Source organism: Schistocerca gregaria, chromosome 3 (genome assembly GCF_023897955.1).
Source record: "Schistocerca gregaria isolate iqSchGreg1 chromosome 3, iqSchGreg1.2, whole genome shotgun sequence".
Taxonomy (NCBI): Eukaryota; Metazoa; Arthropoda; class Insecta; order Orthoptera; family Acrididae; genus Schistocerca; species Schistocerca gregaria.
The window spans coordinates 931,773,998-931,787,252 of record NC_064922.1 but is presented as its reverse complement, the minus strand read 5'-3'; the positions used below and the strand labels follow the sequence as shown (position 1 = coordinate 931,787,252).

Here is a 13,255-nt window from a genome sequence, read left to right as displayed (position 1 = left end):
TGGGAACAAAAAGAACAGGGGTACGCTGCTATTCAAATAAGTTCTGTGATGAACGACGACCGAACACCAGACTGTGATAAGATTCGAGGCTATTTGATTGACGTTCGCTTTCTATTTACTTTTGTTGTGCGGAGTAGGATGATGACAATCCCTATAGAAAATTTTTTGTTCAGCAAGCCCGATATACGGAATTATCCGTACTAAGGAACCACAGCACTTTATAGTGAATTCTTTTTCTTTGTGTCCACAACAATTCTTGAATGTGTCTCTAGGCCAGATGCTGATCTTTTAGAACGACGTGCTGTAAGGTAATGCCTCTGCATCTGTTTTTTTCCCTTTCTCAATATCGGTAGAGGTATTACTTGTCATGTATATTACTAGTTCGACTTGGCACGTCCGGTTGTCCGTGCGGTCTAACGAATGGCTTTCCGTGCGGGAAGGAGCGCCTGTTCCCCGGCACGAATCCGCCCGGCGGATCTGTGTCGAGGTCCAGTGAACCGACCAGTCTGTGGATGGTTTTCAGGCGGTTTTCTATCTGCCTCGGCGAATGGGGGCAGGTTCCCCTTATTCCGCCTCAGTTACACTATGTCGGCGATTGATGCGCAAACAAGTTCTCCACGTACGCGTACACCACGCAAGCATAGGGGCTACACTCATCTTATGTGAGACGTTCCCTAGCGGGGACGGGGGGGGGGGGGGGGGGGGGGGGCGAACCGCACAAAAACCCTGGGTTAGGTGTGGGGCGGCGGAGGGCTGAAGTGGACTGCGGCAGTCGTGGTGGGGTTGTGGACCAATACGGCTGCGGTTGGGGACGGAAACCTCTCCGTGGCTTCTAGGTCCCCGATTAAAATACAATACAATACAATACTTGATCGACTTACCCCGTGCCTTGACGCTAGTTGCAAACCTCTGCCGCTAGATGGTTCAAATGGCTCTGAGCACTACGGGACTTAACATCTGTGGTCATCAGTCCCCTAGAACTTAGAACTACTTAAACCTAACTAACCTAAGGACATCACACTCATCCATGCCCGAGGCCGGATTCGAGCCTGCGACCGTAGCGGTCACGCAGTTCCAGACTCAAGCGCCTAGAACCGCACGGCCACACAGGCCGGCTCCGCTAGATGGCTCCGAACTGTAGCGTATAACATGGCGGTGTATGTTGGTTCGTGAAAACAGCGTGCTAATCGCAGAAAACGTGCCACCGATTGAAATCTGTAGGAAAATGAAAGCTGTGTACGTTGTTTATTTCATCGGTATCAGTAATGCACGACATTGTGTTGTTTGTGCTCGTAATGAAGTAAACAACCGTGCTAATCTCAATGTTTAAAAAAAGAGCTTGCATATTTCCAAAACTGAAAGAACGCCTTCGAGAATATCACTTTCGTAGAGATGAAGCGGTACAAGCAGGGGTGAGGTTGTGGGTCCATCAACAGTCATCCACTATATACTGGCGTTATCAAGAAATTGAGTTCACGACGGAACAAATATTTTCGGCACCAAGGTGGCTATGTTGAGAAATATATACCTAGATATGAAGAATAAATAAGTAGTATGTTAACGAAGTTTGTTTCATTTAAAAAGCTTTAAGGGTTTCGACCTGAAAACTTTTGATGCATTATTTTTGAGCACGTCCTAGTACATTTCAAAATATACCTCCACGACAGCATTGAAGGGTATCTGTCGGTGAAAGATCTGGGGCAATTAAGATAGTTGAATAAATATTAAATAAATAACTTGGGCATATTTACCTGTTGCACAAAGGGTAGCAGTAGGATGTAAAACGGAAGATTGCGAGGGAAAACGTACGCATGTGCTCTGATGTAGATATCACGTTTATTCAAGGACAGCACAAAAAAATAATAAGGTAAACAACTAATAAACGAGTGATGGTTACTGTTCTTCACAACACTCTCGGCTGCATTAAAAAGCCACATTCACAACTGCGTCTTGGAGACCCCAGTACGATTTATCGTCAGTTATTAACTATGGAAAGGCATAAGGAATCTTTCCGTCGCGACATTCACGCACATATACACATATAATAGAAACTCTGGACAAATATAAGAATGAATAAAATCTTCACCAGGTGCACGTGGTTGGCAAATGGTCGTTCCCTTGTCTTCAGTGCACGAAGCAAGTGAACAAGAATTCCCGATAAGAATAAGCTGTTAATAATCGCACCATAGAAGAAGCTCTGAAACTAATTTGGAAGTTTTACTCCGAGAATCAGTAACTGTGTGATGATCACGTGTTCGGGGTTTATGAGAATCGCTACATGTCAAAGAAATATTCTGCACAATATGAGTGGCTAAATGTAACTGCTCATAATGTTCCTAAATTAGCGAGAACAATTCCGCATACCGCTCAAGAAGCGACGAGCGATGAAAGCAGTTAATTTTGAGTTGAGCTGAAATCTACAAAAATAAGATACTGGATCAACTACGAATAGTCTCACTCACATTTAGTAAGTGTCGCCCGTCTCACATCTCCAGGAACGCTACCGAGCGAACTCTTTTGGAACCAACGCGTTCAGTTCTTCCGGAACTGCCCAAATAGCTCCCTATTGTGTGGTTGCAACCCTTTCAAGAGCTTTGTCCAAGGCGAACAGAAACCCCTTTCCTAGCTGGTACCTGGTCTATAGGGTTGACTATTGTGCCACACTAGCAGACTTCTTTTACTCCACAGATGTAGATGCTGAAATGTACCTTCTACGCTCTCACTCACAGTTTTCATTCGTCAGGTGAGAGTAGGAAAGGATGTATATACTGACATACTGCACAAAGACGTACTGCATATGCGTATGGGGCTCCGACGACCACCAAAAATCTCAGTAAAATGTGAGGTGAAATAAAGATAATATACCTTGTGGCCACTATACACACACTCAGCTGCTCGGTCTCTTTTTTTATACAGTTTACAGTTTGCACCCAGAATTGAGTCGCCAGAGCTGTGTACATGAAGTTTCATGTTAAACAAAATTATGAAGATGTTCATGTAGAGACCATTCAGTATTACAAAGGAAAAAACGGATTTTAACGTCTGTGAAGCAGGTTTATAAGCGAGAAAACTGATTTTTCTTGTTTCAATATTTCGAAGATAATACAGTCCCTAACTTGAATTTAGTCATTTGTCTTTGCTTTTGGATTTTTCAGCAACTTGGCGTAAGACAAAATAGATCATTCCAAGCCTCTTAAGATTACGTAGATCTTTCGACTCAGCTGGGGGGAAAAGGAGGAACCAAGTGAACAAAACTTCTTCTAAACGGTACTAATATCTGTCCGCCCGTGAAAAGTTGAGATTCTAACTGCCGTATTCTTCCGTGAGACAATTGTATCAGAAAGAGGAAAGCCCGTTCTTCAAAAAAACGGAATACATAAAAACGAGAGCTTATACAAAACTTGAAGACAAAGCGTGAGAGAATTACAGTCTCACGTAGACGACAAGATAATATTTTACGAAATAAAATGTACATTGTACAAACTGTGCTCGATAACACTGGAAAAATGGCAGGAAGAACGAGGAAGCTGGTGTCAAAGCACCAACATTGGATTTTACAGACATACAATGTTTACTGTGGTTCAGTGACATGGTGAAAATGAATAATGATTGAACTTGAAATAATAACTATTAAGGTTATCGGTCAGTGGTCACACTGACTTTGTATATTAGCTAAATTGTTTACAAGTCTTTAGTCATTTTTCCAGAGCACATAAATGCTTTCTGGCTGATGGGCTCGTAATGCTGTACAATGCTCTTACCAGCAACGTATTAACTCAAGCCATATATGGACTCTATGTAAATTAAATGGAAGATTAAACGTGACGATAAAAAAATTAGCAACAAGGTGACAATTATTGAACTACAAGAAATAACATGGTCATAACTTCTGAACGGTTTGCGTTAGGCGTTCTGCACGGTTGGGCGCAGGGCATGATCGGAATTAGCGTCCGCAAGCATGCATGGTTTAGCGGTGAAGCCCATTTTGATTTGAATGGGTTCGTCAATAAGCAAAATTGGTGCATCTGGGGGACTGAGAATCCGCATTTCGCGAACTCTTCACCCTGATCGGGTGACTGTGTGGTGTGCAATGTCAAGTCACGGAATAATCGGTGCGATATTCCTCGAGGGCATGGTGACTACCAAACCGTACGTGAAGGTTTTGGAAGATGATCTCGTTCCTATCGTCCAAAGTGATGTTGATTTCGACGAGATGTCGTTCACGCAAGACGGAGCCCGACCGCATCGCAGCAGGAGAGTGTTTGATATCCTGCAGGAGTACTTTGGGGATCCCATTCTGACTCTGGAGTACCCAGAGATCACTGGCATGGGCCTTGATTGGCCGCCATATTCTCCGGATCTGAATATATGCGTCTGCTTTCTGTGAGGCTGTGTTAAAGACAAGGTGCACAGCAATAAACCATTGCTGAGCTGGAAACAGCCATTAAGGGGGTCATCGACAGCATCGGTGTTCCGACATTTCAGCGGGTCATACAGAATTTCCCCGTCTGTCTGGGCGACATGATCGCCAATGATGGCAGGCATATCTAACATGCCATAACCTAAATCCGAATTTCTGTATTGACGTCACTACGAAGGCTTTCCCGGCGTAATAATTGATAATATTATTCTCGGGTGTGCAGCCGGATCATAACGTCATCTTGACACACTGTTTCCGCGGTCCAACTGGCTGCCACCTTCAGGTAAGAGTGCTGGTACACGATCTCAGCGCAAGCGGCGTCCCCAATATAGGCCGCTGGAGGCCCACAACGCGTGCGCGATAAGGTGATATCGTGTCGCTTTTTACCCGGGTTCCTCTGGAAGAATCCTTGCAATTAATTGGTGAGAAACTGAATGAGGAAACAACCAAGCTTTGTCGCCATATGCTGACGTCACCGTACTTTTTGTTCACTGACAATTATTTTTAACAGACTGACGGAGTGGCTATGGGGAGCCCATTGTCCCCATTAGTTGCTAATCTTTTTATAGAGGGTTTTTAGGACATGGCGCTGAAGACGCCGTCTTTAAAACCAACCTGTTTCTGGAAGTACGTCGACGATACGTTTATGGTTAGTTGGTTGATTTGGTGGGGGAGGAGACCAAACTGCGAGGTTATGGGTCTCATCGGATTAGAGAAGGATGGGGAAGGACGTCGGCCGTGCCCTTTCAAAGGAACCGTTCCGGCTGAAGCAATTTAGGGAAATCACGGAAAACCTAAATAAGGATGGCCGGACGCAGGATTGAACCGCCGTCCTCCAGAATGCGATTCCAGTGTGCTAACCACTGCGCCACCTCGCTCGGTGAAACGTTTATGGTGTGGCCTCATGGGAGAGAAGCTCTTGACCACCTCCTAGATCATTTTAATTCCCTGCAGTCTAGCATCATGTTTACCATGGAGGTGGAAAAGTGATGGAATGCTTCCGTTTCTGCATGTTCTGGTGTACAGAAAGGATGATGGGACACTGGGACACAGTGTTTATCGAAAGCCTACGCACACGGACCGTTACCTGCATGCTTCTAGCTGTCATCCATCGTTCCAGAGTACGGCGGTCCTGTGGACGTTGGGGAGAAGAGCTTATGCCATATCAGATGGAGAAAGCTTGACACAAGATGTGGACCATCTCGAGGTTGTGTTCAAGCAGAATGGCTATACAGATAAACAGAGCCGTCGTGCTTTCCAGTTTGGACCTTCGCCTGAACCGCCAGAAGACAACTGCAAATCGGTGGCTTTTCTACCTTTTGCTGGGAGCTTTTCCTCTAAAATAAGAAGAATTCTAAAACGGTATCATATCAAAAGTATTTTTCGTCCGTCAGCCAAGATTAGAGCGGTTTTTGGTTCAGTTAAGGATGATTTGGGATTGAGAAAGCCAGGTGTGTAGAAGATCCCTTGCCACTGTGGGAAGGCTTATATTTGTCAGACAATCCGGACCATTCAGGACCGATTTGTTGAGCAGCAGCCGGACACAGGATTGTTTCAGCCTGAGAAATCTGCAGTGGCGGAACACTGTCTCACCGAGGGACACAGAATGCTGTATGGCGAGACAGAAATGGTTGGCGACACATGTCGCTATTGGGGCTGTGTTTTAAAAGAATCCATAGAGATTCGATTACCTGATAATCTCATTAATAGAGACAGTGGTTACCTTTTAAGTAAGACTTGGAATCCGGTTTTATCAGACATTAAAAAAACAACGGTCTGTGTTCCGATTGTCGGGATAATTTTTAATTTTTGATAGCGATATCTCGATTTCGCCTGTTTCCGCCACTGGGGCGCTGTATGTTTACTTGCGCTAGAGAGATGATACGGCACCTCCTCGCGCACTCGTTGTGGGCCTTCTGCGGCCTATACAGGGTGAAAAGTATTTAAACCGCCAATCTCTGGGAGGTTGTAGGGGACATCAAAACAAATATTTTTCCCTAACGTCATTTTCTCCTATGGGCAGTATTTAAACCGGTAGAGGAAGATTACTCTGGCGGCAAATTAACAAATTAATTAAACCAACAAACACTTTTCCATTTTTTGTGACCAAGACACAACACATTAACACAACCCAATTTCAGTTACAGTAGAGTTTTCAAAATGCCTCCACTGACACTTAAACAAATGTTACACCGTCGGATCATGTTCTGTCTGACACGGGCAAAAACCCCAGGAGTATCCTGAATTGTTCCTGCTGCTGCTTTTATCCGGGCAACCAGATCCTCTTTTGATGCAACAGGAGTTACGTAAACAATGTTGCGCATCTCTCCCCACACAAAAAGTCCAGAGGGGACATATCTGGGGAGCGAGCAGGCCATGGTACAGGGCCAGCTCTGCCAATCCACTTTTCTGGGAAACGTCGGTCCAGGAATCGACGCACACGACGACTGAAATGTGCCAACGCTCCGTCATGTTGGAACCACATGCGTTGTCTTGTAGGGAGCGAGACGTCTTCCAGCAGTTCTGGCAATGCTCCGTCGAGAAAATTTTAATAGTGCCTGCCATTTAATGGCCTAGGTAGCAGATACGTCCCAATTGAACAGTCACCAACAACACCGAACCACGCATTAATGAAGAACGGCACTTGATGAGCGCTAGTAACTGTGGCATGTGGGTTATCCTAACTCCAAACATGGAATTGTGCATGTTGAAGACTCCATCACGCCCGAACATTGCTTCATCGGTAAACAACACAGAGGATGGAAATGTAGGATGCATTTCACACTGTTCCAGGTACCATTGCCAAAACTGTGCTTTGGGTGGATAATCAACTTGTTCCAGCTTTTGGACACGCTGTAAGTGAAATGGACGTAACAATTGCTCTCGAACGACTGTTCTTACATTCGTCTGATTCGTCCCCATGTTACGTGTAATTGCACGAATGCTAATTGAAGGATCCCGCCCCACGTGCTGAGAGACATTTTCCTCAAATTGCAGCGTTCTTAACGTGCGACGGCGTCCCTGTCCAGGTAAGCTGCTAAATGACCCGATCTCACGCAGACATTGGTACACGGCATTAAAGGTCGTATGATGCGGGATACGGCGATTAGGAAATTGTTGTTGAGAAACTTGCTGTGCAGCTCGTCCGTTGTGGTGCGCTACGTAGTACGCACCAACCATATCAGTGTACTCAACCCATATGTATCTCTCCATTAGTAAACAGAGACAATGCACTACTACACTGGTGGACAGCAGTTGCCTACAACTGAAGAGCGTAATACGGCCTCTAACAACTGAAGAGCGTAATACGGCCTCCACCGGTTTGAAAAATCCTCATAGGAAAAAATGACATTAGGGAGAAATATTTGTTTTCTCACAGAGTTTGTCGCTTTAAATACTTTTCACCCTGTATAGGGGCCGCCGTTTGCGCTGAGAAGTCAGTACCGGCGAGATCGCGTACCAGCACTCTCACCTGAAGATGGCGGCCAGTCGGAGCGCGGAAATATTGTGCCAAGATGACGTTATGATCCGGCTGCACACCCGAGAAGAATATTATCACGCCGGCCGCGGTGGCCGTGCGGTTCTGGCGCTGCAGTCCGGAACCGCGAGGCTGCTACGGTCGCAGGTTCGAATCCTGCCTCTGGCATGGGTGTGTGTGATCTCCTTAGGTTAGTTAGGTTTAAGTAGTTCTAAGTTTTAGGGGACTTATGACCTAAGATGTTGAGTCCCGTAGTGCTCAGAGCCATTTAGAGCCAAGAATATTATCTGTAGTGACGTTTACACGTTGATGAAAGTGTGTGTGTAAGCCGTAGTTTGTAACTAGTTTACCTTTTTTTGAATGTAGTTCAATAATTGTCACGCTGCATAAAACATAGAGGCATATACGTTTTTGTGTATAGCGACCCACAGAGAAACTCGAGTCTTTTTCGTGATGTAAAGTAAACGAAGCTGTGCTTTCTTTGTATGTTCTGAAGAGAAAAATGCGACGTACGTGATGCAGTGTAATAGGTGCTCGGTGCACAGTAGGCTCTTACCTGACACCCACGTCATTGCAGCGCTTCACCATGTCGGCGAAAGCGGCCTCGTCTCCGGAGCGCGTGACCAGGTTGTAGGAGACGGGCTGGTACCTCTCCCACCAGGGGCGATTGCGCTGCGTGATGGCCAGGTTCTCCGTAGGGGGCGACACCTGCAACACAGCGACGGACACTCACAGCGCTGCCTAAGAGGCGGCCAATCGCTGACTCGTATGCAGGCAGTTGATACTGTCAGTTCATCTATGAACGCACTGTACGGACAGTCTGAGCGTCTAAGAAAGGCTCACATATTTCATTTGAACGTCAGTGTACGAAATGGAAGGTTCTATTCTCTCAGCCCACGGATTCTACACCAAATGCGAGGGTCTCTCCAAAGCAAATGCGCGCTATATTTTTTTTTAAAGTCCATCTTGCATTCAACATGTTTGAAAGTTTTACAGTGTGTAGATATATCCTTTAGGAACAATATTTTCATTTCTCCACATAATTTCCATCCCTCTCACCTGCCTTATGTCATCTTGGAACCAGCGCCTGTATACACGCACGACAAAAATCTGGAACAACCTGTTGGAGCCACTGTTTGGCAGCGTGCAAAAGGGAGTAATCATCTCCAAACCTTGTTCCACGAAGAGAGTCTTTCAGTTTCCCAAGCAGATGATAGTCACATAGAGCCAGATCAGGACTGTAATGCGGGTGTTTCAGTGTAGTACATCCGAGTTTTGTGTTCGATTCCATGGTTTTTTCACTGACACGTGTTCGTGCATTTTCGTGCAACACCAAAACATCCTGCTTTTGCCGATGTGGTCGATCACGACTCAGTCGAGCTTGAAGTTTCTTCAGTGTCGTCACATATGCATCATAATTCATGGTGGTTCCACTTGGCGTGATGTCCACAAGCAAGAGTCCTTCGTAATCGAAAAACATCGTGGCCATAACTTTTCCAGCAGAAGGTGTGGTTTTGAATTTTTTTCCTTGGCTGAATTTGCATGATGCCACTCCATTGATTGCCTCTTCGTCCCTGGTGAGAAATTATGAAGCCATGTTTCATCACCTCTCACAATTCTTCCAAGAAATTAATCTCCACCATTCTCGTACTGTTCCAAAAGTTCGCTGCATACCGTTTTTCTTGTTTCTTTGTGAGCCACTGCCAACATCCTGGGAACCCACCTGGCACAAAACTTTTAAACGCCAACACTTCCAGCATTCTGCAGGCACTTCCTTCCCCTATCCCAACGTAGCGTGACAGTTCGTTCACTGTGATGCGTCTGCCAGCAGTCACCAATTCGTTAACTCTGTGCACATTGTCTGGAGTGTGAGCAGTACGAGGTCTGCCACTGCGAGGACAATACTCAATATTGCCGTGCCCGCTTTCGTCACGTAACCTGCTTGCCCACCGACTAACTGTACTGCGATCGACAGCAGCATCTCCATACACCTTTTTCAATCTCTTGTGGATGTTTCCCACTGTCTCGTTTTCACAGCACAGGAATTCTATGACAGTACGTTGCTTCTGACGAACGTCAAGTGTAGCATCCATATTGAAGACAATCTCTGACGGCGCCACTCACGAGAACAGATGTAACTAAGTTTGAAAACAAGCAAGAAGGATATATCTACACACTGTAAAACTTTCACACATGCAGAATGAAAACTGTATTTTTACAAAAATAGTGTGCATTTCTTTTGGAGTGACCCTCGTATTTACATACACTCCATAAAAATTTTCACTAAACACCATACATCGAATACTCTTAGACACTGGAAAAACCAACACGACAGTTTATTACAAAGTATCTCTTTGTTTAAATATCGTACATGTTGTTGTGGTCTTCAGTCCTGAGACTGGTTTGATGCAGCTCTCTATGCTACGCTATCCTGTGCAAGCTTCTTCATCTCCCAGTACCTACTGCAACCTACATCCTTCTGAATCTGCTTAGTGTAGTCATCTCTTGGTCTCCCTGTACGATTTTGACCCTCCACGCTGCCCTCCAATGCAAAATTGGTGATCCCTTGATGCCTCAGAACATGTCCTACCAACCGATTCCTTCTTCTAGTCAAGTTGTGCCACAAACTTCTCTTCTCCCCAATCCTATTCAATACCTCCTCATTAGTTACGTGATCTACCCATCTAATCTTCAGCATTCTTCTGTAGCACCACATTTCGAAAGATTCTATTCTCTTCTTGTCCAAACTATTCATCGTCCATGTTTCACTTCCATATATGGCTCACTACATAGAAATACTTTCAGAAACGACTTCCTGACACTTAAATCAATACTCGATGTTAACAAACTTTTCATCGTCAGAAAGGCATTCCTTGCCATTGACAATCTACATTTTATATACTCTCTACTTCGACCATCGTCATTTATTTTGCTCCCCAAATAGCAAAACTCCTTTACTACTTAAAACGTCTCATTTCCTAATCTAATACCCGCAGCATCACCCGAATTAATTCGACTACATTCCTTTATCCTCGTTTTGCTTTTGTTGATGTTAATTTTATATCCTCCCTTCAAGACACTATCCATTTCGTTCAACTGCTCTTCCTAGTCCTTTGCTGTCTCTGACAGAATTACAATTACATTAGCGAACCGCAAAGTTTTTATTTCTTCCCCATGGATGTTAATACCTACTCCGAACTTTTCTTTCGTTTCCTTTACTGCTTGCTCAATATACAGATTGAATAGCATCGGGGAGAGGCTGTCTCACTCTCTTCCCAACCACTGCTCCCCTTTCATACCCCTCGACTCTCATAACTGCCATCTGCTCTCTGTACAAATTGTAAATAAACCTTTCGCTCTCTGTAATTTACCCATGCCACCGTCAGAATTTGAAAGAGAGTATTCTAGTCAACATTGTTAAAAGCTTTCTCTAAGTCTACAAATGCTAGAAACGTAGGTTTGCCTTTCCTTAATCTTTCTTCTATGATAAGTCGTAGGGTCTGTATTGTATCACGTGTTCCCAAATTTCTACGGACCCCAACTGATCTTCCCCGAGGTAGGCTACTACCAGTTTTTCCATTCGTCTGTATAGAATTCGCGTTAGTATTTTGCAGATGTGACTTATTAAACTGATAGTTCGGTAATTTTCACATCTGTCAAGATCTGCTTCCTTTGGGATTGCAATTATTATATTATTCTTGAAGTCTGAGGAATGTCGCCTGTCTCATACATCTTGCTCACCAGATGGTGGAGTTTTGTTAGGCCTGGCAGTAGTTCTAATAGAATGTTGTCTACTCCCGGGGCCTTGTTTCGACTTAACTCTTTCATTGCTTTGTGAAGTTCTTCACGCAGTATCGTATCTCCCACTTCATCTTCATCTACATCCTCATCCATTTCCATAATATTGTCCTCAAGAACATCGTCCCTGTATAGACCCTCTATATACTCCTTCCACCTTTCTGCTTTCCCTTCTTTGCTTAGAACTGGGTTTCCATCTGAGCTCTTGATGTTCATACAAGTGGTTCTCTTATCTCCAAAGGTCTCTTTAATTTTCCTGTACGCAGTATCTATCTTACCCCTAGTGAGATAAGCCTCTACATCCTTAAATTTGTCCTCTAGCCATCCCTGCTAAGCCGTTTTGCACTTAGTGTCGATTTCATTTTTGAGACGTTTGTATTCCTTTTTGCCTGCTTCACTTACTGCATTTTTTTATTTTGTCCTCTCAGTTTTAAACTCAGTATCTCTTCTGTTACCCAAGGATTTCTTCTAGCCATCACCTTTTTATCTACGTGATAGTCACTTTGTATATAGGCTTGTTTATAAAACGGATGTGCCAAGGGAGCTTCCACTGTATATATCCTCATGCACTGATTTATAATTGCATACATTGTACCCTAAGATCCGAGCCGAGTTCCGTATTCTGACTCACCCTGCATCCCTCTTTTCAGTGGAGCAGGTGCTCAGAAGGCAGTCCACGACACGAGACCTCCTCTCGAGTAAGTTCTTTGACGCGCATTCTTGCAGTCCTTCTACTCCCTGTCAGGACTCGTCAGTGGGACACGACAGTGAGCAACACTGTACGCTGAACTATGTCCTTGAAAGCGCTTCTGCCTACACCAGCACCGTGGACAAACCTGTGACATATCACCACCTATACCGCTTTTTACAGATCTGACCGCTCTTTGACTGTCACATCCTGAGATGAGACGAGTACCTCCAGTACATTATCGCCTTCTATTGGCTTCGCCGTCCTTCAGCGACTTTCCATAGATGCTCACAACAGTAGCACTCCAACAGCCGACTAGCTTCACCATATCCAAGATGGCCGTGCGATAAGTACTTTGCTTTTTGTCAGATTCGCTTATGTAAGTGCATTTCCCCATTTGCAGCCTTCGTCGTCTTTAGAATGAGTACCTATTCGTCCCTGCCGCGCTTGTTCACCATCTCATCGAAAGTTTCGGACATTAATATGGGATATTTGCATTGATAGACTTAATGGGGGTAGGACGTCAAACTGGCCGACTTGGAGCTTGGAGGCACCACAGGACATTTCAATTTCCACTATCTATACTTTAACAAATAAATGTATAAAACTTTGTCAGCATGACCAGGAAGGATTCAGAATTCACACTCTTAACAGTGGAAGCTGTAAAACATACATTAATAATTTTTCTTACATGTGAAATTTCATCATTTTTTTCACTTACTAATGGAAGCATTTGTTGCTATAGGTGCACTTTTGCACAGGTGAATTTTGCACAGCATGCAAACCATACTTAAAGGTGTCTGCAACTCTAGAAATTACGAATCTATTAAAAACTGTGCTAAAAATTGAGGTAATTAACTACAAAATTTGT

The 13,255-nt window shown here is 44.4% G+C and overlaps 1 protein-coding gene across 2 annotated transcripts in view; it reads right to left on the bottom strand.

The window, feature by feature from the left end:
• Positions 1-13,255, bottom strand: part of LOC126355818 (alpha-amylase 1-like) — a 124,693-nt gene that overhangs the window by 35,007 nt on the left and 76,431 nt on the right. For both annotated transcript variants that reach the window (XM_050006262.1, XM_050006263.1), the window contains one exon: positions 8,455-8,606. In XM_050006262.1, the coding sequence (XP_049862219.1) occupies positions 8,455-8,606 (152 nt within the window). The remainder of the gene's footprint in view (positions 1-8,454; positions 8,607-13,255) is intronic.